The sequence below is a fragment of the Phoenix dactylifera genome, chromosome 12 (genome assembly GCF_009389715.1).
Source record: "Phoenix dactylifera cultivar Barhee BC4 chromosome 12, palm_55x_up_171113_PBpolish2nd_filt_p, whole genome shotgun sequence".
Lineage (NCBI taxonomy): Eukaryota > Viridiplantae > Streptophyta > Magnoliopsida > Arecales > Arecaceae > Phoenix > Phoenix dactylifera.
The window spans coordinates 9,043,559-9,069,157 of NC_052403.1; the positions used below are offsets into that span (position 1 = coordinate 9,043,559).

Here is a 25,599-nt window from a genome sequence, read left to right on the forward strand (position 1 = left end):
GTGGGGCACTATCGGTAGCCATCCATCCTTTGATAGCGGTTATCAAAGTGCTACATAGCATTGCGAATCTGGATAAATTACATAACTAAAAAGTCCAAAACATGTGTTGGGACAAATGGGACTCCAATATTTTTTTAAGCCATTTAAAAAACTATATGTAAACTAGTCTACTACAAATACAGTACGGCCTCATCCAAAAAGACTAATTAGAAAGTATTATTTATATTTCTAAATTTTGTATAAGTACATAGAATCTACCAATCGTATATCTGATGTAGGTCTAAACATATTCTTGCATGGGCCCCACTTATACCTTCTATTTAAACTAGAACATCTTCTCCAGATTCATATTTATTCAAGTCTTCTAATCTATATTGATTATGAGTTAAACGTGTACCAATGTTTGGGTTCCTAGAAGATGACAAATTCGGTGCATGACTTTAAACTTTAAAGAGGGTTCCTATCTCTTTACGGAAAAGAAAAACAACAATTTGTCTCATCAAATCCAAGGACTAATTCAAACGAAGCATTAACCAGCGTGCAAGTTGACCGTAGCATCGGGAGTGCCACCCAGGTGGACTCCACCAAAGTCTCCATCCATGTCCCCTTCTCCACTCCATCCCGGCAAGCACGTTTTGGAAGGACAAATGTTTGGCCCCTTTGGAAACAACTCTACGACAGTGAGGTCTCCTTCCAACAATTTGAAAAAACACATCCCAGAAAGACTCCATTTACCGCAAGAGATATAATATTATATCATAATAATATTTACATGGGTCAATATGCTTCTCTCTCTCTCTCTCTCCCTCCCCCTCCTCCTCCTCTCCTCTCTTACAAAAGCAAAAGGTAACCTCTCCCAAGTAACTTTTCCTCATGAAAAGAATCCATGGGTCCTGCTGTCAGTGGAGGCTGGCCTTGGCATCATTTGGCTGGAAATAGTCTCCAAGAAAAAGCCATCCGTCACCTCCAAGTTAGCCCTTGGGTTGCTCAACCCTTGAAGAAAAACACCATCATTCCTTTCATGATTGCCTACCGTAAACATACTACCATCGTATATTTGCTGTTGCTGTTGCTGTTGCTGGCCCTGCGGTTGGTGCTGCAAAGCTTGCCCTTGGAATTGATGCTGGAGGTGTCCAAAAGGCATCACGGTGGCTGTCTGACGAATAGGATCGTTGAAACCAAGACCAAAACTTGTCATCGGTCCGTTGCCGGGTTGATAGTTTGAGGAATACGTTGCTGAGGGGATGCCGGTGAATTGCTGCACCATTGCCCGGAAATTGGTGGTGTCGGTGTTGAGAAGGGTGGTGGGAGCCCTTCTGGAGGCCCTGGATCGCCGGCGGGCAGACTTCCCCACCCGGCCCTCGATGGCCGGGTGCGAAGCCGGGCTGCTGCTCGATCCGGTGATAGCCGGGCTCGATGTCGTGGTGACCACCGTCGAGTCGGCTCCGGCCGACACGCCGCCGGAAACGGCCGGCGTGGCCGCCGGGTGCGGTCCGAGGCCGTGCTGGTAGAGCTGAGCCCACTCGGCCAGGCTTGAGCTCGTGTCGCTGACGTCCATGGATGGGTGGAATGGTGGAGGGGGAAAAGAAGCAGAGGCCGGCCGGGTATATATATAGAGAGAGGATGACCATGGGCTGCTGTCAAAGATGATGATCCTAGATGAAATCTTGGCCGTCGGGCTTTTAGAGGGTTCGGATCAAGGGGCTGCGGGGATGCCGCGTGGGATTTTGAGATTCCCCATGCGTGGGCTTGGCGTGACCTTCTCGTAGGAGCTTAGGTTCGAGGAAGCTTCGTTGATCAATTTCTGTGACGTGGCGGTTTCTGAGTGGTTATGTCATGGGTTGGTGACTGACCTGTGTGAATGGGGATGTGGTGTTGGCTTGGCTTAACTAACAGTCTAAATTCTAACCCTCTCTCTCTATCCAACTTCTTTAATGGTACAAAATGTTATTCCATGCTGCTGATCTACACTTCAACAGCATCAGAGATGGAAGCATTTTTTTTGACTTGGATTCAACAATTAGAGATCAGTCATGATTTACTTTCTACCTTTTTAAGAGAAAATGGCCACTTAGCCATGTTTTATTTAACTTTGCTTTAATTTCACATATACTTGTATTTTGTTTCTATACACAAAAGCAGATCTCCATCATCAAATCACCGCCAACCGGAGGATCGGAAGTTGAGTTGCCTGAGTTTTCATTTGGTGAATCATGGAGGGTTGGACTTCGGAGCTCAAGTCTTATATGTGTGAGTAGAAGATAGAGTTCAATTTCTGTTTGGCTAGGATGACAAGCAGAGGAAAAAATTGTAGGATGGATTAAAGAGGTTGATAGGCCTTAGGACTTTTGAGATTACCACAATTTACCTTTCAAATAAATTGTGATACTCCGGACATAAGGTGTAGTTGGAAAATCCAATTCATCTGATGAAGCAAAGGTTCTCTTATCCACATATTTGATTATTATTATTGCTATTATTATTATTATTATTATTATTTTGTCTCCAAAGAAAAACCTCATACAAGATGTTGTAAACCATAGGACATCTAAAGATCCTTGCTAAGATTACAGTATATCATGAGAAAAGCAAATGAGTTTATCTAACAAAGAGGCTAAGATGTATGTAGGATTTCCACGTCTTTTTTATTAGTGTAAATGAAGCATCGTAGATATAATTCATTTGTGACTGATAAGTTTTTCTTTTTACTCGGTGTTTTTTCTTGTCTACTTCATTTGATATGATATAATTCAAAGTACTTACCCCCTTTGGAACCAAATATAACTGACAATATAGGAATCTTTATATCCCTTTCATGATACCAGTTTATGCAAAATCTTCTATGAATTTTGTTATGCTAATGTGAATTTTGTTATACTGAAGGATCTTCTTATCCTCGTATATATTGAAGTAGATGCCTATCATATAAATCATTATCAACAATTTCAAACTATCGAAAAATTTGTTAAGTATGTCTTAAATTTACAAGTTCTACAAGATTGAGTCTACATCACTTTTAGAAAGTTAACTTTGGATATCAGTTCAAGTCCACATCGACTTAAAACACCAATTTATATTAGCCTAACCCAATTATTCTAGGAATACCCGTTCGAGTCTAAATCGAGTCACTCTCTCTCTATATATCTCTTGTAACCTCAAAAAAAGAGTGCAATTGATTGTCTAAGAGATCGGGTTAGTAGGGGCTAGACTTTGTGAAATAATTTTGTGCTCTGTAGTCTCTATTTTTTTTTTTTTTATGGTGAAGCTTTTGTATTGTCTCTGCCCGTGGATGTAGGTTAATAAATGTTCTTCTCCCTTTCTTCACTTCTCTCTTGTTATGCAATAATATAAACCATCAAAAATTACTTTTTCAATAGATTCTTTCTCCTTTAAAATTCACTTTTCATAGAAAAACATTGAGGAAGCACCATGAAATGTCCTTCTTCATGTTTCATAACTTATGCATACATAGGCTACACACACTTGTTTTGAATTGGGATAGAAACTAAGATGCATTTCAATGAGCTAAATGATTCTCTTCTTAATTGGGATGGCTAGCTTGTTATCTAGTTTTTTTGGTTCTTCTTACAAATTATAGTGAATGCATGCAATAAGAAAAACCCAAGAAGTCACCAGAAATATATGACAAGTTAGGGGGCATTGAGTTGATGGCACATACATTTGTGACTCTCACTTCATACAACACAGTAAATGCATTTTAAGTATGGCACAAATGCCCTGGAATTTGTATTTTCAGCAAAAAAAAGTTTGCCTTTAAATGGCCATTTTGTATGGAAGGAACAGCCTTATGCAAGATTTATTTAAATTGATTGCAAAATGTTGATATGAGAAAATAATGCCAAATTTTTTCTTATCGTGATTCATTCTTTTTATGAGAACATCTCAACTATTATTTTACCAGAGAAGATAAAATACAGACACGTTTAAATCTGGAAGGGAAAAGGAAGTCCACTTGGTAGTGGATTTCTGAGAGTATGGTCAAAATCCAATACTACAGGTAAGTTGCATCTTTACTTTCTTTTTGCCCCTTTTGAAGAATACATAACTACATGCATGTCAATAGACCATGAATCTTTTTTACAAGCTACAAAATGTTATACTGCTACTGTTGAAATGATGACAGTGGCATTCTCTCATCATAATCTCCTTGGTTATTAACACTTTCTGAATTAAATAGTTTGTAATTATGATAATTCTCACTATATTTGTCAAAAGTTATTTGTTTCACAGCATGAAGATAATCACAACATATCCTCTTAAGACTAGCACTGCAAAGCTACTTGATAACTCAAGTACCACTACACATTCATCTTATCATTTGGTGTCAATAGAGTTGAGCTGCCTAAGATACCTGCCCCACCCTATGCTGATTTTGGCATGCATTATTCTCAAGAAACAATAAGGGAATGAACCTCAAGGCTTGAGCTTCTTTATTCCACATCAATGTTTGAAAAGCATGTCCAACATTATATCATCCTTAATGTTAAAAAGACAGATCAGCCTTGGCAGCAACATCCAAAATCATAAAATATTTAAGGCTTGGTCACTAATACAACCCGATGATTCATGAGGACCAATTGCATCAAGTAAAGTCTACTTTGAATTTATACTGTAGCAGTTTTAGCATGATTAGTTCCCAAACAATGCAGTACCTCATGGAACAAGGGAAGATCGCCATAAAATAGGGTTGTAATTGATTTGATCAATATAAGGCATTTTCTTAATTGCAAGGATTCCTAAAAGGATAACTTGAATATATTTTGGAGGTTGGCTTGTATGTTAAGTCATGTTTGAAAATCTAAACGAGTCAATCACCGTCTACCTCTCCTTATCCTTTTCTTCTTCTTTTTCTTTTCCCCCTCAAGTTCGGCTACCAACCGAAAGAGTTCTTCAACATGCTTCTATACTTGTGATGTAACTCGATGAAAAACAAGCTAAAAGATAGATGATCTCTCTCTCTCTCTCCAAAATATATTAATTTATTAAATAAGTAATTTGCTTGGTGTGTATTATCTAAATCATCTAGTGTATAGCGATAAAAAGTATATTCTAAAAATAAGAAAAAAAGAGGATGCTATAAATTTTTTAATCACAGGACTGAACTATTAACTCTATTAGTAAAAAAAAATCTTTAATTTTTAGATTTTTTTTGAAATAAACACTAAAAAAATGGCAAACTAAAAAAATTATTGCATATTTCTTCTTCCGGAGCCGGCCTCATATAACTTTTGTTCCTTTTTTCTCTGGTGAATAATAGGAGGGGAGAGAGAAAACCTCACCCGCATAGCAGTCTTTACTGAGCCCTCCTTCTACCAAATAATGTTTGATATAGGTAGAATTTTTTTTTGCTCTTAGTGCCAGTTGGACCGAATAGCGCTCCATGCATTTCGAATCTAAACCGCGCTGATGAAAATAAATTTTTTTTTTAACTGTGCTATCACCTTGATGGCTAACTTTTGTTCCTCGAAAAGTATACATGCATGTCCAAATTTGCATGGATCCTTCGCTAAGAAGAGTCAACAGCCTTTTCCCACTGCAACAAGCTTAGCCCATCCCGTCCCTTTCCAGTAGAAGGTCCGGTCAAAGTCCGCAACCTAATCAGCTTGATACCTGACCTAAACGCGCACATGCTCCAAAGTTCCAAACCGAATCTCCTCCACATATTTCAAGTGCACGTATACCCAATTCCACACTCGAACACGCCACCATTCTATTCATCCCACGGCCGACCCACGATAATGCTTTAATTTGCGTGCATCGCTCGAAAAATGATGCCAACCGATTCGTCTTATCCATGGAAGCGGTTTAACTAACTTGGTGCCGAGGGGCAGGGAGAGGGGAAGGGGCGGTTCGCGGAAGACGGCGCTGCTTGAGTCTCCCGCACGGCGCCGGCCGTGGGGCCCGCCGCACCGAAACCCGACGAGGCGATGACGTCGGGGATGATGGGAGAAGGAGGGATAAGAGTCAAAGCTATGACCGAGAATTTATTATTATATCTAAAAATATATTTTAATATGTAGTATTCGAGGCTAAGGCAGAGAGGATTATTAAAATATTTAAAAGGCATGGCTTTAGTTAGGGGGTTTTGGTTGGGGTGGATCCCACTCGGTTCTTGACCTTTCCACCCGTGTGCTTGATTAGCGGGCAGGAGGAGCAACCGGATAGCTAAGGTTGTCATACTCGTAGACCTAGTCTGGAAGTATGATAGCATCCGGAATAAGAGAGTTATCCCTCGGTTACTTTGATACCTATTTGGAGAATAGGATAAGAAGTGGGATAGCAGAGTTAGCGGCGGCAGCTGAGGCAGTCGCCTAAGGCCCCATCCCCAAAAAAACTTATCACAGGAAAGACTTCAAAGACAAAATGAAAAAAAAAAGGCTCTTCTGTAAGTTTGCCTTAGGTCGGCCCACTGTAGAAAAGACCTCAAAGACAAAATGGCCTTAGGCCCCCAAATACATTGGGCTGCTCCTGAGTTAGCTCTCCTGACTGGAAATAAATGAGAAACATGATATTTTGATCCTGAAATTGTTGATCTCTTAAGAGTTTGGTCAGCCCGGGGATAAGTGGTATTTACTCTAGAATTTTAGTTTGTAGTTATGTGATAAAATGATGGCAGGAATTTAGCTATAAAGCAGAATTGGGTATTGGCTCAACCAAGTTTGCATCGGTTGAGAACCAAATTTGCAGGAATTCAGTTCTAAGAACCGATTTTAAGCATGTGAATCTTGAAGTAGTTTTGAGAACTGATCATAAGCACGCGAGTATCGAGTTGGTTCCAAGAACCGGCTGCAGTTGAGCCAACTGGAAGACTATTTTTTATGTTAGCCAACTTTTCGACATCTACGCTGTGGCACTTCAATATGATGAAGATGGCATAATTGTTCGAGGTTGTTTTCTTATGATTATCAAGTATAGAAGAACGAGTTCATGTTCGTAGGTGGGGGATCATCGACATCTTAATGCAATTACCCTATATTTGCATGGAGTCTTCCATAGAAGCATCCATTAACTCTTTGTATCCTAGTTCTCTAGCATGACGAAGTATTCAATCCTGCATAACCTTGTATGTATTCAAATACCTCTTCATATTATAATCAACTTCATTGGAAGTTTCTCTTATGTTATTGCTATCTTTATTTCTTTTATTCCTTGTGTATTTCTCATGCTGCTAGAAATTGTGAAAATCTTGTTATTGAGGCAAGATCAAATCTACCGAGAGGCCAACGGAGCAGCATATTGAGTAGCCTCTTATATAGCTGATTATTCTGAAAAAACCCTTTGGCTGGGAGAGAAGATTATTTAGTGCATTTCAAAATTTGTTATTTTTTTATTTTTTTTAAATATATTCATATCTATTATGTACGATACATCCATCTGAGAGAAAAAAAAAGAAAGCAAGACCAAATCCTTGTTGGGAAAAATTTAAATGCGCACGCGGCCCGAAATTTGGCCGCGTGCGCGTTTGAGAGGAAAAAAAAAAAGGTAACGCCCAGCGGGCGTTACGCATTTCATTCTGGAAACGGCCGCGGCCGCGTGCTCGTTTGAAAACGAAAACGCTCGTTGGCGTTTTCGTTTGCATTAAATGGGACGCGTGCGCCCGTTGGCGCACGTTTGCGAGAAGAGCGCGGACGCGTCCGCGGAAGGCACGGACGCGTCCGCCGAAAAGACCATATTGCCCCCGATTAAATCCCTATATAAACCCCTCCATTTCATCTCTTTAGGGGTACGAAAAAAATATAGAAAAATAGTGGAAAAACTCTGGAAAAATTCTTCTTCTCCTTAGCCACTTCCGATTTTCATTTTTACATTTTTATTCAGTTTTATTTTATTCTTTTCATACTGCTCTTTGCTGGATCTGCAAGTCCGATCGGGTTCGTTTTGACTTCTTCCGAGACGTGCCGAAGAAGAGGTTGTAGGGTCGTCGTATCTCCGAGAAGGATTGCCGGATGACCCGTACGTGGGGGCAAATACTTCTTTGGGACAGCGTCTACGCGCTTCGACCTGCTTTCAATCAGGCTACTTTCTTCTACCTTTATTTTTAATTTAATATTAGTAGATTGGTAGGATTTGAAATTCTATGATATAAACTTATTAAATGCATAGATTTATTTTGTGCTAGAATAGATTTATTTTGTATTAAAATAGAATTATTTGGATGCCGAATGATATGCATGTATATTATTTCCTTTAAGATTTTTATTAATTGAATTTATAGATTTATTTATTTAGTTAGGAGATATATTGTTAACAATGCAAAGAAGTATTTGTTTTTTGTTAGTAATATATAATTAATTAAATTCTTTATTACAATTGTGGCATATTAGATTTTAATTGCAATAATTGTTTTTGCTAGCACATCATTAATAATAAATTATTCTAAAGAGTTAATAATTTGGTTAACCTCCAAGAGGTTTATTATACCTCCATTTGGACTCCTCAAGGAGTAATTTGCAGATCCCATTCAAACGGAAAATTCGGAAATTGGTTGATATATAATAATTAATCTATTGAATTGACTTATTAGATCTTAATCAATTATTCTAATAAAGAAATAAATCTTTTAATTCATCGAATTGACATCTTAATTACAATAATTGATTTGCTACAAAATTAGTAATTAATTATTCTAATAAGAAAATAAATCAATTCTACTATATATAATTTATTGAATTGATAAATTAGATTTCAATTACAATAATTGTTTTGCTAGAATTAAATTTAGTAATCAATTGTTACTAATTCGGAAAGGTCAAACAAAAAAAAATCAAAAATTAGTTAATTCGTTTAAATTTGCATTTAGGTTATTTTAAATATTGAATTTGTGTGATTTCTAGTGATTATATCCACTAACTAATAGTGTCTAAGAAAAGCTTGTCAAAAAGGCATACGTGCCTAAGAAAGGCTGGTACTTAAGTGAGCCTAGTGCTCCACCACCGATCTGGAGCTGATCTGGCTATTAGTTTTTAGATATATCAATTAGACATCCAAAGTTCAATATAAATATTAGTGCAATCTTTTGACATAGATTTTTTGCCTTCAATCAGGTTTCTGTCACTATTCTGTAACCCTGATCCTATGGCCTCAAACACTAGTGACCATCTTAGTGCCAAACCTGAAAAATTTGATGGCCATAACTTTAGGAGGTGGCAGAACCAAATGCGGTTCTGGCTCACCACATTAGGGTTAATCTCAGCCATAGGTGAAAGTACGACCGAAGTTGATAACGGATCCAACCCAACTACCTCTTCCAACACTGAACATTCTGCCTCCACTAGCACACCCTCTAGGACACCTGATGAGATAGATTATCATTGTATCCATAGAATCCTAGGTGCTCTTTCTGAGAGGCTGTATGATATCTATTATACAGCCAAGAGTGCCAAAGAACTCTGGGACACTCTAGATAGCAAATATGGTCTTGATGATGCTGGGGTAAAGAGGTTCAAGGCCTCCGATTTCAATAAGTTTAGGATGGTGGACTCAAAGCCTATGAATGACCAAATTCATGAATTTGAAACCCTGATCCACCAGCTTAGGGCTAATGGAACCAATTTGGATGAATCTTTCCAGGTAGCCTGTTTGATAGATAAACTACCTACTTCCTGGTCTGATTTTGCTAAGACCCTGAGCCATACCCAAGGAATTCTCACCCTAACCCAAGTCTTAAACTCCATTAGGATTGAAGAGCAGCATAGGCTTAGAAATAATACCTCTACTGGACCTAAAAATAATGCATGTAATGTAGAAGCTCCTCCTAAGAAAAATCAGAACCGACCCTTCCGTAAGAATTTCAAGAAGAAACCCTACAACCCTAGAAACCCTAACCACCACTACAATGGGAAGCCTATTCAATCCCAGGAGCAGAAGAAGAAGAAAGAGGAAGGTGGTGCTCGTTTCTGTTATGTGTGTGGTCGGACCAACCATTTGTCTCCACAGTGCTTCTATAAGAAGACTGCACCTCTTCAATCTAAGAAGAAGGGTCCACACACATCCAGTGCTCAAGTCAACATGGTGACTTCCGGCGCTGGCTCCTCTGAGACAGCTTTCAGGTCTGTTTCCTTCACTCCTGAAGTTAACATGACTTTACAATCACTAGATTGGTGGATTGATACCGGAGCTGGTATTCATATTTGTTCGGATCGTTTCTGGTTTTCTTCTTACCAGATCTCAAGTGGAGGAGCTGTGATCATGGCAAACAGCTCGGAGGCACGTGTGTTAGGAGTAGGACGTGTGGACTTAAAGCTTACCTCTGGAAAAGTCCTGTCACTGCACGGCGTCCAACATGTTCCAGTTGTTAGGAGAAACCTCATTAGTGGTTCTTTGCTTGTCCAGCAAGGCTTTCGTCTTGTTTTTGAGTCCAATAAGGTTGTAATTTCTCATGGTGTTATGTTTATTGGAAAAGGATTCCTTAGTGAAGGATTGTTCAAATTGAATGTAATAGCTCCTTCAATAAATGAAAATCCTTTGATTATGAATATAGAGCCTCCTTCTATTTGGCATGGTAGATTAGGTCATATAAATTATAATTCAATTAAGCAACTTATGAACCTAAATCTAATACCAAAAAGTGATCTCAAGAACCATGAGAAATGTCAAACTTGTGTAGAAGCCAAACTCCCTAGGAAGCCTTTTAAATCTGTTAATAGGGATTCTGATCTATTAGAGTTGATTCATAGTGATGTTTGTGACTCTGGTAGAACTTCTAGGGGAGGTAACAGATACTTTGTAACATTTATAGATGATCTATCGAAGTTCTGTTACATCTACCTAATTAAAACCAAGGATGAGGTGCTCAGCAAATTTAAAATTTTTAAGATTGAAGCTGAGAACCAACAGGAAAAGAAAATTAAAATTCTTAGATCAGATCGGGGAGGTGAATATACATCAAATGACATAACTCAATTCTGTGAAGATCATGGAATCATTCATGAAGTGACTGCACCCTATTCTCCCCAATCAAATGGAGTAGCAGAAAGGAAGAATAGGACTTTAATGGATATGGTGAACTCCATGCTTATAAGCTCAGGAGTGCCAGAAAATTTGTGGGGGGAAGCTCTTGTTTCAGCCTGTTATATCCTTAATAGGATTCCCTCTAAAAATAATGATCTAACCCCATATGAAGTTTGGAAACATAGAAAACCTAATCTTAGCTATTTAAAAGTGTGGGGGTGTTTGGCAAAAGTAAAAATACCTGATTTTAAGAGAAAGAAAATAGGCCCTAAAACAGTGGATGCCATATTCATAGGTTATGCAGCCAATAGTAATGCCAATAGATTTCTGGTGATAAGTTCAGAAGTAAATGATATTAGTAACAACACTATCATAGAAGCTAGAGATGCAACATATTTTGAAGACACCTTTCCACTTAAGACTAGAGTAGATAGCGGTATAGCTAGTAGCTCTAGTAGAATAAGGACAAGAGAAATAGAAGTAGAAGCAGAACCTAGGAGGAGTAAAAGATCCAGGGTAGAGAAAACATTTGGAGATGATTTTTATACCTTCCTAATAGAAGACTCTCCAACTACCTTTGAGGACGCAATGAAATCTTTGGATTCATCTTTTTGGAGAGAAGCTGTGGACAATGAGATGCAATCAATTATCCAAAACCATACTTGGGAATTGACTGATCTTCCTCCTGGTTGTAAAACAATAGGATGCAAATGGATCTTTAAAAAAAAAACTTAGGCCTGATGGCTCTGTAGATAAATTTAAGGCTAGATTAGTTGCCAAGGGTTTTACTCAGAGACCTGGTGTAGATTTCTTTGATGTTTATGCACCTGTAGCTAGGATTACTACTATTAGGGTCCTTATAGCATTAGCCTCTATTCATAAATTAGTGATTCATCAGATGGATGTTAAGACAGCTTTTCTAAATGGAGACTTAAATGAAGAAATTTATATGGACCAGCCAGAGGGATTTAAAATCCCAGGCCAAGAAAATAAAGTTTGCAGACTAGTCAGATCTCTTTATGGTCTTAAACAAGCACCCAAGCAATGGCACTTGAAATTTGATGAAACCATAATGACATTTGGATTTGAAATCAATAGCACAGACGAATGTGTATATCATAAGAGAGTTGGACACAAATTTGTGATCTTGTGCCTTTATGTAGATGATATACTGATCTTTGGGACAGATCTTCAGATAATTGATGAAGTAAAACAATTTTTAAGTAATAAGTTTGATATGAAAGACTTGGGACAAGCTGACTTAATTTTAAATACCAAAATAATTAGAAGTGCAAAAAGTATTGAGTTGTCCCAAAGTCATTATGTTGACAAGATACTTAATAAATTTAATTATTCCGATTGTCATCCTGTCTCTACTCCATTTGATCCCTCTACTCATCTTAAGAAGAACTTAGGAACTCCTGTCCTTCAAAGCCTATATGCTCAAATCATAGGCTCACTAGGATTCCTAACAAACTACACTAGGCCAGACATAGCATATGCTGTAAATAGACTTAGTAGATATACTGTTAATCCAAATAGAGATCATTGGACAGCATTAGAGAGAATTCTTAGGTATCTTAAGGGTACCAAGTCCTATAGTTTGCACTTTAGTGGGTTTCCTGCTGTTCTAGAAGGCTATAGTGATGCCAACTGGATCAGCGATACCTTAGATGTTAAATCCACCACAGGATACGTCTTTCTCCTAGGAGGTGCTGCTGTGTCTTGGAAATCCACCAAACAAACCTTAATATCTAGGAGTACCATGGAATCTGAACTGATAGCTTTAGACACTACTAGCACTGAGGCTGAGTGGCTCAGAGATCTACTTATAGACCTTCCTGTAGATGAGTCACCTTTACCACCTGTCTCCTTACATTGTGACTGTAAATCTGCAATAGATAAGTGCAACCAAGAAAATGCCAATGTAAAAATGAACAGGCACTTAAAAGTACGTCATAAATCATTGAGATATAAATTGAAAAATAATGTTATTGCCTTGAATTTTGTAAAATCAGAAAATAATTTGGCTGATCAGCTTACAAAAGGTTTATCTAGAACAGTGGTTCTAGAGTCGTCGAGGGGGATGGGGCTTAGCCCATAAAGATAGATCACCACGGTGGGAACCCAACCTTAAAAGGTTCAATGGGTAGAAACAAACCGAAGTGTGACTAAGAGGAGCACTATTTTATGTTGTCCTCATCCCTATGGCGCTAGTGCTCATAAAAGCAAGCGGTAGGATGAGTTCGTTTGTATAACTCTTAATGAGTCCGAGACCCAAAAGGCAGGAGCTTCCTTGCTAGCATCCTTATTAGGACTCACCTATATGTGCAGTCGTGAGGCCGCGATTATGGGAAATGGGCGATTCCCTAAAAAGCACATGAAAGATACCTGCGCATGGCCATAATAGCGCAACCCGCTTAGAACCCAGATCGGGCTATATTATGTGTGCTGTTGATTTAATCTGAGCCATGGACCGAGGTTCAAGGTTAAGACCACCTTGGCTCCACAGATGTAATCAATTGTCACTAAGTGAAGGTTCAAACCGAAAGGTACCTACACCTATTACATAATATAAGATATCCAGCATTTTATTTTGATTTTAAAATTATTTAAATTTTTGTGGGGGATTGTTGGAAAAAATTTAAATGCGCACGCGGCCCGAAATTTGGCCGCGTGCGCGTTTGAGAGGAAAAAAAAAAAGGTAACGCCCAGCGGGCGTTACGCATTTCATTCTGGAAACGGCCGCGGCCGCGGCCGCGTGCTCGTTTGAAAACGAAAACGCTCGTTGGCGTTTTCGTTTGCATTAAATGGGACGCGTGCGCCCGTTGGCGCACGTTTGCGAGAAGAGCGCGGACGCGTCCGCGTTCCGCGGACGCGTCCGCCGAAAAGACCATATTGCCCCCGATTAAATCCCTATATAAACCCCTCCATTTCATCTCTTTAGGGGTACGAAAAAAATATAGAAAAATAGTGGAAAAACTCTGGAAAAATTCTTCTTCTCCTTAGCCACTTCCGATTTTCATTTTTACATTTTTATTCAGTTTTATTTTATTCTTTTCATACTGCTCTTTGCTGGATCTGCAAGTCCGATCGGGTTCGTTTTGACTTCTTCCGAGACGTGCCGAAGAAGAGGTTGTAGGGTCGTCGTATCTCCGAGAAGGATTGCCGGGTGACCCGTACGTGGGGACAAATACTTTTTTGGGACAGCGTCTACACGCTTCGACCTGCTTTCAATCAGGCTACTTTCTTCTACCTTTATTTTTAATTTAATATTAGTAGATTGGTAGGATTTGAAATTCTATGATATAAACTTATTAAATGCATAGATTTATTTTGTGCTAGAATAGATTTATTTTGTATTAAAATAGAATTATTTGGATGCCGAATGATATGCATGTATATTATTTCCTTTAAGATTTTTATTAATTAAATTTATAAATTTATTTATTTAGTTAGGAAATATATTGTTAACAATCCTATCTCGTGATTGAACCCATACTCCTTTATCGATCGCTCTAGGACGAACGACTCCTGGAATCCTATAGGATCGAGGGTTATCGTAGGATTTTGTCGCACCTGCATTTTTGAAATGATAAAAGATTGTTTAATTAATAAAAAGTATTCACAAAGCAGAGTGCAATTTTTTCTTTTCATCCCAAGCCAAACATATTCATCTTGCCGTCAGCTATAGTATAATGCGGCATTTCTTTAATTTTATCCCGTTTCCAAACTCCAAACACTAAAAAGCCATACAAAAAGGATGGAATCACTAATCCACGATATTTTGGTCAAACCAGCGATAAATGAGAATCAGCAACTCCCTAGTCTCTAGAAACGCAGTTATCCCTACTTCAACTTTATTCCGACTAATCTTGTATCATGTCGATACCGGCTATACCAACCCAGAATAAGTCTCGGAAGTCTTAAACATGCACGCACACCTTCTCCGTATCTCTACCAACTTGTGGTCATGGTCAAAAACTATTTTGGGGCTTTGTGACACCCCTATCTATAAACTATTTTGATCAATCTGGGTTGGTCTGTGTGGATGAAGATCGGTTTCAATAATATCGGACAAAAAAATTGGTTGTCATCCAAGCAATTCCCAAGATTGTTGTTGCCAATTCACAAATAACACTATGGAACACCAATTCTGCACAGAAGAAAAATTTCTTTTGCTATGTGGCATGAGGGGATTGATGTGTGATTTGTTAGAATTAGTGAGATATAAAGGTGTGGTGGAATCCAGAGTTGCCAAGATAGCATTAGGTTAGCTTGAGAAACTTTTTTGTGTGCACTAATGGGTGTCCCAAAAAATTTTCCTTTCTAAAGCACTTATAATGCAGACATCCATGATTGATGTTGTTTGCTGCAAAATCCAGAAGGCATGATTACAGAATAGCTGGGTGCAATTTAGAAGTTGTTGAAGAAATGTTGGTGCTCAACCACAACAAGCAAAGATATTGTTGTGTTGAGCTGTTTTGTATTCAATTTAGATTTTTTTTTTCAGAAAAAAACATAAAATAGGTATTTGGATCTAGTTTGCTGGTGATGCCCGTTCACCTCAGGACGGTAGCTATTGCTAACTTTGAACCTTTCTCATCCTGTTGAGGCAGGATTGTTCAAGTTTGAGTGCATATCTTCAGTCTTTTGAAGTAAGACATGTTTTTAGGGAATCTAATAGAGTTGCGGATTGAATGGTATCATATGTTACTGCTCATATGGGATTAACACTGAGGATGTTTGATTTTCCTTCTCAATTGTTAGATATTTTATTTTCTGATTCCCATGGATACATTTACTTTAGATTAGTCTAATGAATTCTGGTTTACCAAAAAAATAAAAAATCTTTTCCATCAAACATCAGCAAGATCTAAGACCTGCGCTATGATCTTTCTTTCAGGGACTTTCTTAACTTATGTTAGGCCGCCAACTCCAGGCTTAAATGCATAAGATAATAGATGCCTCTAATTATGAGTAGCTAGAATGTCATCTCCCATTCATTCAGGGTGAAAATCTAATGGCTAACTACAAGCTTGCTCTACACCATGTGTCAACCATTGCGGCAATATAAAGTATAGGTATCTTCAATTTATTATTGGACATCAGCATGATGTGTTGCTACTCATTGCAACTTGCTTATTTCTATATGGTGCTGAGGACTAACCTGTGATTCCAGGAATAAAATATAATACTGGTTGATAAAATCAATCTGATGGTTTGAACTTTAGGATGGAGGTGATACTTCAAAGGCAAATACTTAAAACTAATTTTGAAATTGCATAAGAGTTTATTTTTTAAAAGCTCGTTAGTTTATATAAATAGAATAATATCTAAAGAGCAAGAAAAAATGCTCATGAAATATATGAATTATAATGGTACCTCCACAAAAGTGCATGCAGACTTATGCCACAATATTAGGTTACAGAAAGAGCTACAACTGCACGGGCCTAAGATCAGCTCCTTTTCCTTTCCGAAGGTAGTTAATGTCCATTGTAAAAATATTGCTAAGTTAAAGCAAAAGATGCAGTGGAATTCTATGCATTTTATGATCAGTTAATCGCATATAATGATATTGCTAAGTTAATTGCATATAACGATATTTATTATCATAATTCACCTTCAACATTTCAATTAGCTATCCCTTTTTCCTAATTATATTTTTTTCCTAAAGCATGTTTCCCAGATCCTGTGGCCTGTTTCTCAACGGCTAGGTACTCCCAGAAGCAAGTATTCAGAAATCTTTTATGACTCAAATTGGATCATTGTAGGCTGGATCACTAGTGGTGTCATGAAAGTGGAGAAAAATGGGAGTCTGAGCTATACAAGCGTACCAATCAGCCTTTATTTCTTGACTCAGTAATTCTCTTCTACCACATAATTTAGTGGTAGGTTTTATACTTCATATGTTATTAATTTGACTCTTTCAGCCTTCTTAATATATTGCCATGGAGCACCTGCAGACTTCTTCAAAATGGCCCATTCTACGTGCCACTTTTGATAAAGTAAATCCTTGGTCTTTGATTCCCAACAGAATTGTTCATTTAATAGAGTAGCATGATCCTTGATCTTTATTAATAAAGCAATATGATTCTCAACAGTATTGTTTTATTCCTTTCTTTTACATTCACACAACTATGTATAATATATTTCACATCACATAAGGGAGGACCTATGTATATTTTGGCCACTGCCACAAGATGGTGTTGGTGCATCCTTGCAACAACACTTGCTTCTCAGGTTACAGTATTTAAACTAACTTAATGAGCCCATTCATGAACTTCTAAGCAAAGATATTGCTCATATCAACTATATTACGACATGATTTTTGTTTTCACAAATTTAAAGAACAATCGAACAATCAAAGGCACCATTCCTTTTCTAATTAATCAATTCTTTTGGATTCTGAAATTAGTTAATTAATTTAAAAATAATCTAATGCATGCAGGGATACCATGTCGGTTTGGTAGGCTCCTCTTTTAACTCAAGTTGCCATGGCCAGAAATCAAGAACTAGTTCATAACATGTAGAGGGTTGAAATCAGGTTGACAGTTGGTCATAAAAATCCGCTTAGTCCTTCCAACAAATCTTGGCTTAAACTTTTGTTCCATAGCTGATGCCAATTTGCTTGGATGATAACAGTAATGGCTATAGGAATTTTAGTCTATATTTTATAGAGTTTATAACATTTTCATAATGAGCATGAACATGAACATAGGGTGACTTAACCATATTTCTTTCTATACTTCAGCATAGGATGATTTTGTGATGGAGACCAAGATCAGAAGGCAGCATGACTTAAGGATTTCTCTTGGGTTTAGTTTTAGTTTTCAGTTTGCTGTATTTTTCCTTTTTTTTATTTAAGTTAAACTTTTATGGGTCTTATTGAATGTATGCTGAGATTAAATTATCTCAAAGCCCACTGGATAATTAGATGAAGTGGTGACATGGCATGAATTAATAATATAAGCCATATCAGTTGAAATAGGTCAGTGGTAGTACAATTACTGTAATGATTACTGTTCATGATAGAAACCATGAACAGTAAGTGATGCATTACGAGGGGTATTTTTGGGAGTTAGAAAATGGGTTCTTAGGGTCTTTTGTTTCTTTAAATATGTGAGTCATGTAAGGGACTTTTATGCATCAATTGAAAACAACAAGTTGACACATAGCATCCACCAAAGTTTGAAGATACTGCTGCCTGAAATGAAACATATGCTGATAATTTTTATATCCTTCAGGATGATATCATGGTGGACGAAACTAATTGATGGAAGGAGGGCTGATTCAACGCAAATCATGATTTATTTGACTGAAGAACAATCTTTTTTTTTTTTTTTTGATGGGATCACATGTCAGCTGCAGTTCAAGTTCTATTTGGAGCATCTTGTGACATCCAATGTGGGGCATTCATGACCAACTTAATCATCAGTTGGTTTGTCAATGAAACTCGAGGCAATTAGTTCTTGCACAGAAGAAGTGAATGATGGAGACAAATATCACAAGGTAGCCTGACTTAGGGATTCATTTTGGATTTGCTTTTAGTTTTCAATTTGCTATTTTTTTCTTCCGTTTTTTGTTTAATTTAGCTTTAATGGGTCTCAATAAGTGTATAGAAGATAAGATGATTCATCGAGGCCAAGCTCGTATTATCAATTAGAAAGAGATGAAGATATTGGTAGAGGAGAGGCATTTCCTGCCCTATTACAAGACTGTCCTACATCACTTCCAGGATAATTGTTCATCTAATAGTACCATCCAACTCAGTTATGAATATTTCGTAGTTATTTTGATAGCTTTTCGCTACTTAAGCATGCTTCAATATTAAATGCCTTTTGTTAGATAGATTATTGGTAGCATCATACGAAGCTCAATGATATTTCTTAAAAAATGATATTATTTACCTTTTTATGCTTCAAGGAAGTTTATCTGAGGAAAAGAATCTGATATTCTCTTATATAGAATAAGAATTGTCGACCCCTATGATAGATGTTATATTATTTTGGAACTGTTAGCTTATCACATACAGTATGTATTTCTCTGAAAATTTGGGCTGTATATAAAGTGGTGTTATCCATATTTTGTATCTTACAGATGACTATATATTTGTATACTTATTTCATATGATATGTGAGGGGCCATGGCCTTCTGCAAGTGCACATTTTTGGGTTACTGCAACATTCCAATGCTTGCCTTTTTAAGTTGCATGGCATGAGAATTACAAGACAATTTCCTTGTCCCATTACAATAGCTTCAAATCCTTCTTGTGTAAGATGGGATCACACCCATGGCTATTCTTAACTAGGCATTGTGATTGCAGCAATTATGTGATGACCCATGTTGCTGCACAGATTATTTGACTTTAACACCTTTAATTCAACTTTTGCTTCACATTCTTTACCATCAATCCTCTTTGACACCTTGATTCTGACTTTCGCATAATATATTCACCTAATCCTCTCTATTATGGTCACAAAAATGCTATCCAAGTACCAAATAACCAGGTTTGCTAGTATATCACAAATCAAGACCTTCATGAGGACTCATTCTACCTCCCACTATAGAGAACAATTTAGCAAGCATTTCTTTATGCTTTTGAGTTGGAGAGAAGTTTTAGAAATTTGATTTGCGCGATTATAACTATATTTCGCATGACCAATATGTATAGTGATTTTCATGTCATAATGTGATGGGATGAGTATGTTTGGCTCTTGCCCCCATCTTGCACCATTTCCATCATTTCAACAATCCAGAAGCTGCTTCTCTAATTACAGCTCTTGAACCACTTTAAGAGTTCATATGCAAAACCCTTGCATATAAATAGTATTCATACTCATGACACAATTCTGTTTCAAATATTTTTTTTCTTCATATTTGAAAAGAATATTGGAACAAAGCAGGTTCTAATGGAACAAAGATCTACTTGCAGTACTGCCGAATGCATGCAGGAATACCATGTCATTGCAATGGTCATGATCTTGAGGCAAGTTTACACATCAAATGATTCTCCTGATTTTTTCCTCACTGTATCTCCGTTTCACATATATTTCACATTCAGACAGTAAACAGAGGGAGTCTGGGAACATATATATTTCATCACTGAGGGTTTTAATTTTTTGGAACTGTTCTCTTTCTTGTTAATGGACAAACCTAGATTTTTCTATAATGATTGATGGAGGAAATATTGGACACCTCAATCTTGGACCAAACCGATCTCGACAACCTCAGTACAAATTGAGGTAGGCAACTTGGGCCTTAGACGAGGAGCAATTTGACCGAGGAGCCAACCGATCGAAGTGAACAACTTTGCCACCGACCAAAGGACCAATCAACACATGCCGACAAGAACAGACAGTCCGGGCAATTGGCCATAATGGCAGTTTTATATTCGATGCGCAACGGTATTATATGCCACCCAAATCCTAGCCGTACTACCGGCCGTTACCTGGAGACTGGTGCACACCACGCCGACCCAGATAATGATAAAATCGACTCTCTTATATAAAAGGGTGATTTGGAAAATCTCAAGTATGCAAGAATAACACAATATGATACTTTCCTTTCACATTATTGCCACCCTATTCTGACTTAGGCATCAGAGGATTCTCTGCCGGAAACTCTTCGGCAAGTAGACTTCTTGTGGGCCAATCCAAAGAAGACCAGCTTTTCTAGACCTTGGTTAGCTAGTTCAGGTCGGTCCCCACTAACCTCAAAGTTAGCCGAGCTGCGCTTCGACCTTGGTCCAGGATTCAGCAGTAACATATTGGTGCTAGAGAAAGGGTCCCACCCCTGCTATATCGATATTGATCGAAGGGAGAAACCACCAACATGAGGTCACTAAGAGCCCGTGGTGCATCGCATGCTTCGCAACACCGTGCTTCGACCATCCAAGGGTCATTGCAGAGCTTGGAACCTGCTCCACTGAAACAACCCTCCGCGCTTGTGGGCAATGAGCACTTTAACCTGATCATTGAATAGGTATAGGCGCTGATGGCAGTGGTATAGGGCTTGCAGCAAGTGGTGGCATGACCAAAACCGGTCCACACAGAATCCAGTCAGCCTAGGCACCACTTTCAATCTCCGGCACACTACATGCACTTGGTTAACCACCGCTCTCGAGGTTGAGACTCGGAGCAGCCTCACTAGAGTCAACAAACTCAGCAGAGGAGTCTTGGTCGGGATGGGAAACAACGCACTCCAAACCCCCATTCTAGCAAAGACCCCATTTCGAGCATCTCGCCTCCTCGCCATGCGGAGCCTCCACCCTAGTGGGATGTCGACCTCGATAGGAGAATCGAGGAGATGGGCTAACAGATTCAGCCCCCAGGGGACAGGCTCCAAGGGTGAGTAATAAGCTCAACTTCTCTTCGAAGCCCTCCATTACCAGGTGGATCATGGAGGAACTGATCTCACCTCGATTCAAGATTGTCAGGTAGAGATGTACGACGACACCTCAGATCCTTTAGATTACCAAGATAGCTTCAATGCTCTTATGATGCTGCACAGAGCCACCGATGCCGCACTTTGTAAGGCCTTCCCCACAACCCTTCGCAAGGTGGCTTGGCCTAGTTCCTAGGGTTTCGGCCCAAATCTGTCCACTTGTTGAGCAACTTGCCCGCCTCTTCATGGCACACTTCACCTCCAACCGAAGAAGACGCTATGGTTCGAACACACTGCTCGACATCAAGTAAAAGGAGAAAGAGTCCCTTAGGGACTATGTCAGCTGCTTCAATGCAGCGACTCTGGATGTTCGCGACCTAGATCAGTTGGTCGGCAATGAAGAGCGGCTTATGGTCATCGCGCTTCCTTTTCTCCTTAGAGAAGCGTTTTCCAGCCAACTTTGTCGAAATGTTAGTGCGAGCAGACAAGTATACTATTGTAGAGGAAGCTATGGCATCTCATCACAAGTCTGCTAGCGATAGACCTCCCCGAGGAGACAAGAGGAGGCGTGAGGAGCGAAAACAGTCGAGGAGTTTTTCACCTCGGCGTGAAAGGGGCTCAAGATGAGTCAAAAGCTCCTCTCTAATGTTCGAAAAGTACACCCCTCTCACTATCCCGAGGATCTAGATTTTCATGGAGATCGAGGGTTGACGCTACCTATGCCCTTCGTAGCAAATGAAGGCCTTGACGTTCAAGAGGGACAAAAAGAAGTATTGCCGCTTCCACCGAGACCACGACCGTGACACTGAGGAGTGTCTCCAGCTCAAGGATGAGATTGAGGCACTCACCTGATGTGAACGGTTGGACTGATACGTCCACGCTCGGCGTGACTGAAAAGCGCATGCTTCAATCTTTAATCCACCGCCCCTAGAACCGATTGACAATAGTCCTATTGCTGGAGTCATCAACACAATCGATGGCAGCCCCGTTGGGGTCCCAAGCACCTTGGAAAATTGAGCTCGTCAAGAAATTGAAGGCGACAGAGCAGCCGTAGATCCTACACGTAGATGGGTCATCAAGCTTGGGGGCAGCGGGGCTAGACTCTCACTCACCAACCCGAAGGGAGTGATCACAGAGTACACTCTTCGGTTTGAATTCGTGCCCTCAAATAACGAGGCCAAATACGAAGCATTAATAACCGACCTCAAGCTTTTCAAGGAGCTCGAGGTTCAATAACTAAAGATTTTTAGCGACTTACAATTGGTAGTCTGCCAAGTGTGAGGAGAATTTGAGGCTTGGAAGCCATCGATGATCAAATATCTACAAAAGGTAAAATACATCACCTCAACCTTTTGTAACTTCAACATATATCAAATTTCTCAGATGGAGAATGCAAGGGATGACCTGTTATCAAAATTGGCAACCTCAGAGATTGCCGAACTGACCAAAGCGACCTATCTCAAAATTTTGGAGACACCGAGCATCAACAAGCCTGAGGTCGTGATGAACACCGCCATCGAGCCAAGCTGGATAGTCCCTCTCGTCGTCTTCTTGAAGGACGAAAAAGTGCTTGTAGATCGAGCTGGGGCCTGCTGAATAAAGTGACAAGCCTTCCACTACATCCTCCTCGACGATAAGTTATATCGGAGATCGTTTTAGTTTCTGCTCCTCAGGTGCCTCTATCCATCCGAAGTAAATTATGCGCTTCAAGATGTACACGAGGGCATTTGAGGCAACCACCTAGGGGGTAGATCTCTGGCCTACAAGGTCCTGCAGTAGGGATACTACTAACTGACCCCGCAAAAGAATGCAACCGAGTTCATCAAGAGGTGTAATCAATGTCAATGCTATTCAAACATCCAACGGTGACCAACAGTGCCACTGAAGCCAAATAGCGCCTCTTGCCTATTCGTGCAATGGGGGATTGACATCCTCGGATCTTTTTTGATGGCAACTGGGCCGCACAAGTTTCTTTTTGTAGCAGTCAACTACTTCACCAAATAGGCAAAAGCCAAACTAGTGGCTTGGATTATCGAGGCAAAAGCTCAAGACTTCATCTGGTCAGCCATTAGTTACAGGTTCAAACTCCCCTGGGTCATCATGACAGATAACAGAGTGAGTTTGACAATGCCCGATTCAAAGAATTCTGCACCAAGGTCGGAATCGACCACCGATTTACTTCTATGGCACACCCCTAGTCTAACGGAGAGGCCGAAGTGACCAATCAGACAATACCGAAGGAACTAAAGGCGGGACTGGATTGAGCAAAAAGAATGTGGGCCAAAGATCTCCCCAATATCTTGTGGGCATACCGAACAACGTCTCAGTTCTCTACCGGGGAGACACCTTTCAACCTTGCCGTTGGAATGGAGGCAGTAATCTCATTGGAGATCGTACTTCCATCGCTTCGGGTGGAAAGCTTCGATGACTCAACAAATTTAGATCAGCTTTAGGCAAACCGCAACCTGCAGAAAAAAATCAGAGAAGCTTAAATCTGCATGGAGGCGTACCAGCAGAAAGCAACTAGATATTTTGAGTCAAGGGTCAAAGGCAAACTCTTCCGACCTGGCGACCTCGTCTTGAGAAAGATTGAAGCGTCCCAACCAGAAGAGCTCGAAAAGCTGAGCCCAAATTTGGAAGGCCCATATGGAATAGCCGAAGTTGTACGACTTGCCGGGAGAGCATAGATGGAGCAGCTCGATAGCACTCTGATCCTATAGAGTTGGAACTTTGACAACCTTTGCGTCTATTATCAGTAAGGCTCATTGTAGTCTGAGCTTATTTTCAATAAAATACATCTTGTTGTGTTTGCCTTTCAGGTCGAATAATTGTAACAAGTGTACTCGACTCGGGACACCTTGAAAATACCTAGGCCTCGACCTAAGACTTCTGAGATCAACGATAGTCCGGCAATGCAACCGACTAAAAGGAGACACCTTAGGCTGACCTGGAACCTTCTCAAGCCGAGCTCACTCGAAATCCCTTTGAAGCAAGACTCTAGAGATGACTAACAAAGGAGACACCCCAAGCCGACCAGGGACCTTTTCAAGCCGAGCTCACTTGGAATCCCTCTAGAGCAAAACTTCGGAATTGACCAAGAAAGGAGACACCCCAAGCCGATTTGGGACCTCCTTAAATTGAACTCACTTGGAATCCCTCTGGAGTAAGACTCCAGAGATGACCAACAAAGGAGACATTTCCTCAAGCCGATCTCACCCGAAATTTGTCTAAAGCAAGACTCTAGAGATGCTCGACAAAGGAGACACCCCTGGCCGACCTGGGACCTCCTCAAGTTGAGCTCACTCAAAATTTCTTTGAAGCAAGACTTCAGATATGACAAAAAAAGAAGACAACCCGAGCTGACCTGAGACCTCCTCAAGCCAAGCTCACTCAGAATTTCTCTAGAACTGAAGTTTGGAGAAGGTCAGCAAGAAAGACATCTCGAGCTGACATGGGACCTCCTCAAGTTGAGCTCACTCAAAATTCTTTGGGAGCCAAACTTCAACAAGATCGACCAAGAAGCTGAGCTCCAGACCGAACCTTCCTGGACAAAATTAAATGTAAGGGGAAGAGTTCGGTGTGCAACCCAAACTCAAACAAAAAAATGAACAACAACAAGTAAAGGCCAAAGTCAGGTACTTTGAAAAATTCCTTTACTTTCATTGTTCTTTGGTATATATGTTGACCTCGGCAAAAGGTAAACAAAAAGAGCTACAAGAAAAGGTCGAAGCTTGGGGCAACGACCTAGACTCAAGCAAAGAAAACAAACAACAAAAACAAAAGCTGAAGTTAGATATTTCGAAAAATTATTTATTTTCATTAGTTTTGAACTTTTACACTGACCTTAGCAGAGGCCTAATAAAAAGAAAGTACATCAAGGACATTGTATGACAAATTACCATAAAGGACATTGCATAGTATTATACAACAGAGCATAATAAAATATAACATATATTAATACATAAATATATGATATAGTATAATATTACTGTAATATAATATAATATTATTATAATATAGCAATATAATATTATATACTATAGCATAATAATTTAATATAATATTAAATTATTTAACATAACATATCACTGCATTATGATATAATGTAATATAATATGATATTTATAGTACAATACAATAACAAAGGTATAAAACATTATATTTATTAGCATAAATTAATTTTTCATAATATAACCTAATATTAAATTATTTAACATAACATATTAATATATTATGATATAA

The 25,599-nt window shown here is 39.2% G+C and overlaps 1 protein-coding gene across 1 annotated transcript; it reads right to left on the minus strand.

Moving 5' to 3' along the window:
• Positions 1 to 746: 746 nt before the first annotated feature.
• Positions 747 to 1,589, minus strand: LOC103714971 (VQ motif-containing protein 22-like). Its single transcript, XM_008802462.4, has one exon. It carries the CDS (start codon positions 1,556 to 1,558, stop codon positions 872 to 874), a length of 687 nt encoding a protein of 228 aa, XP_008800684.1. The 5' UTR covers positions 1,559 to 1,589; the 3' UTR covers positions 747 to 871.
• Between the last annotated feature and the right edge of the window lie 24,010 nt (positions 1,590 to 25,599).

Bases quoted from the DNA above. Each gene is read 5' to 3' on its own strand.
- LOC103714971 (XM_008802462.4), bottom strand. From the start codon at position 1,558: ATGGACGTCAGCGACACGAGCTCAAGCCTGGCCGAGTGGGCTCAGCTC.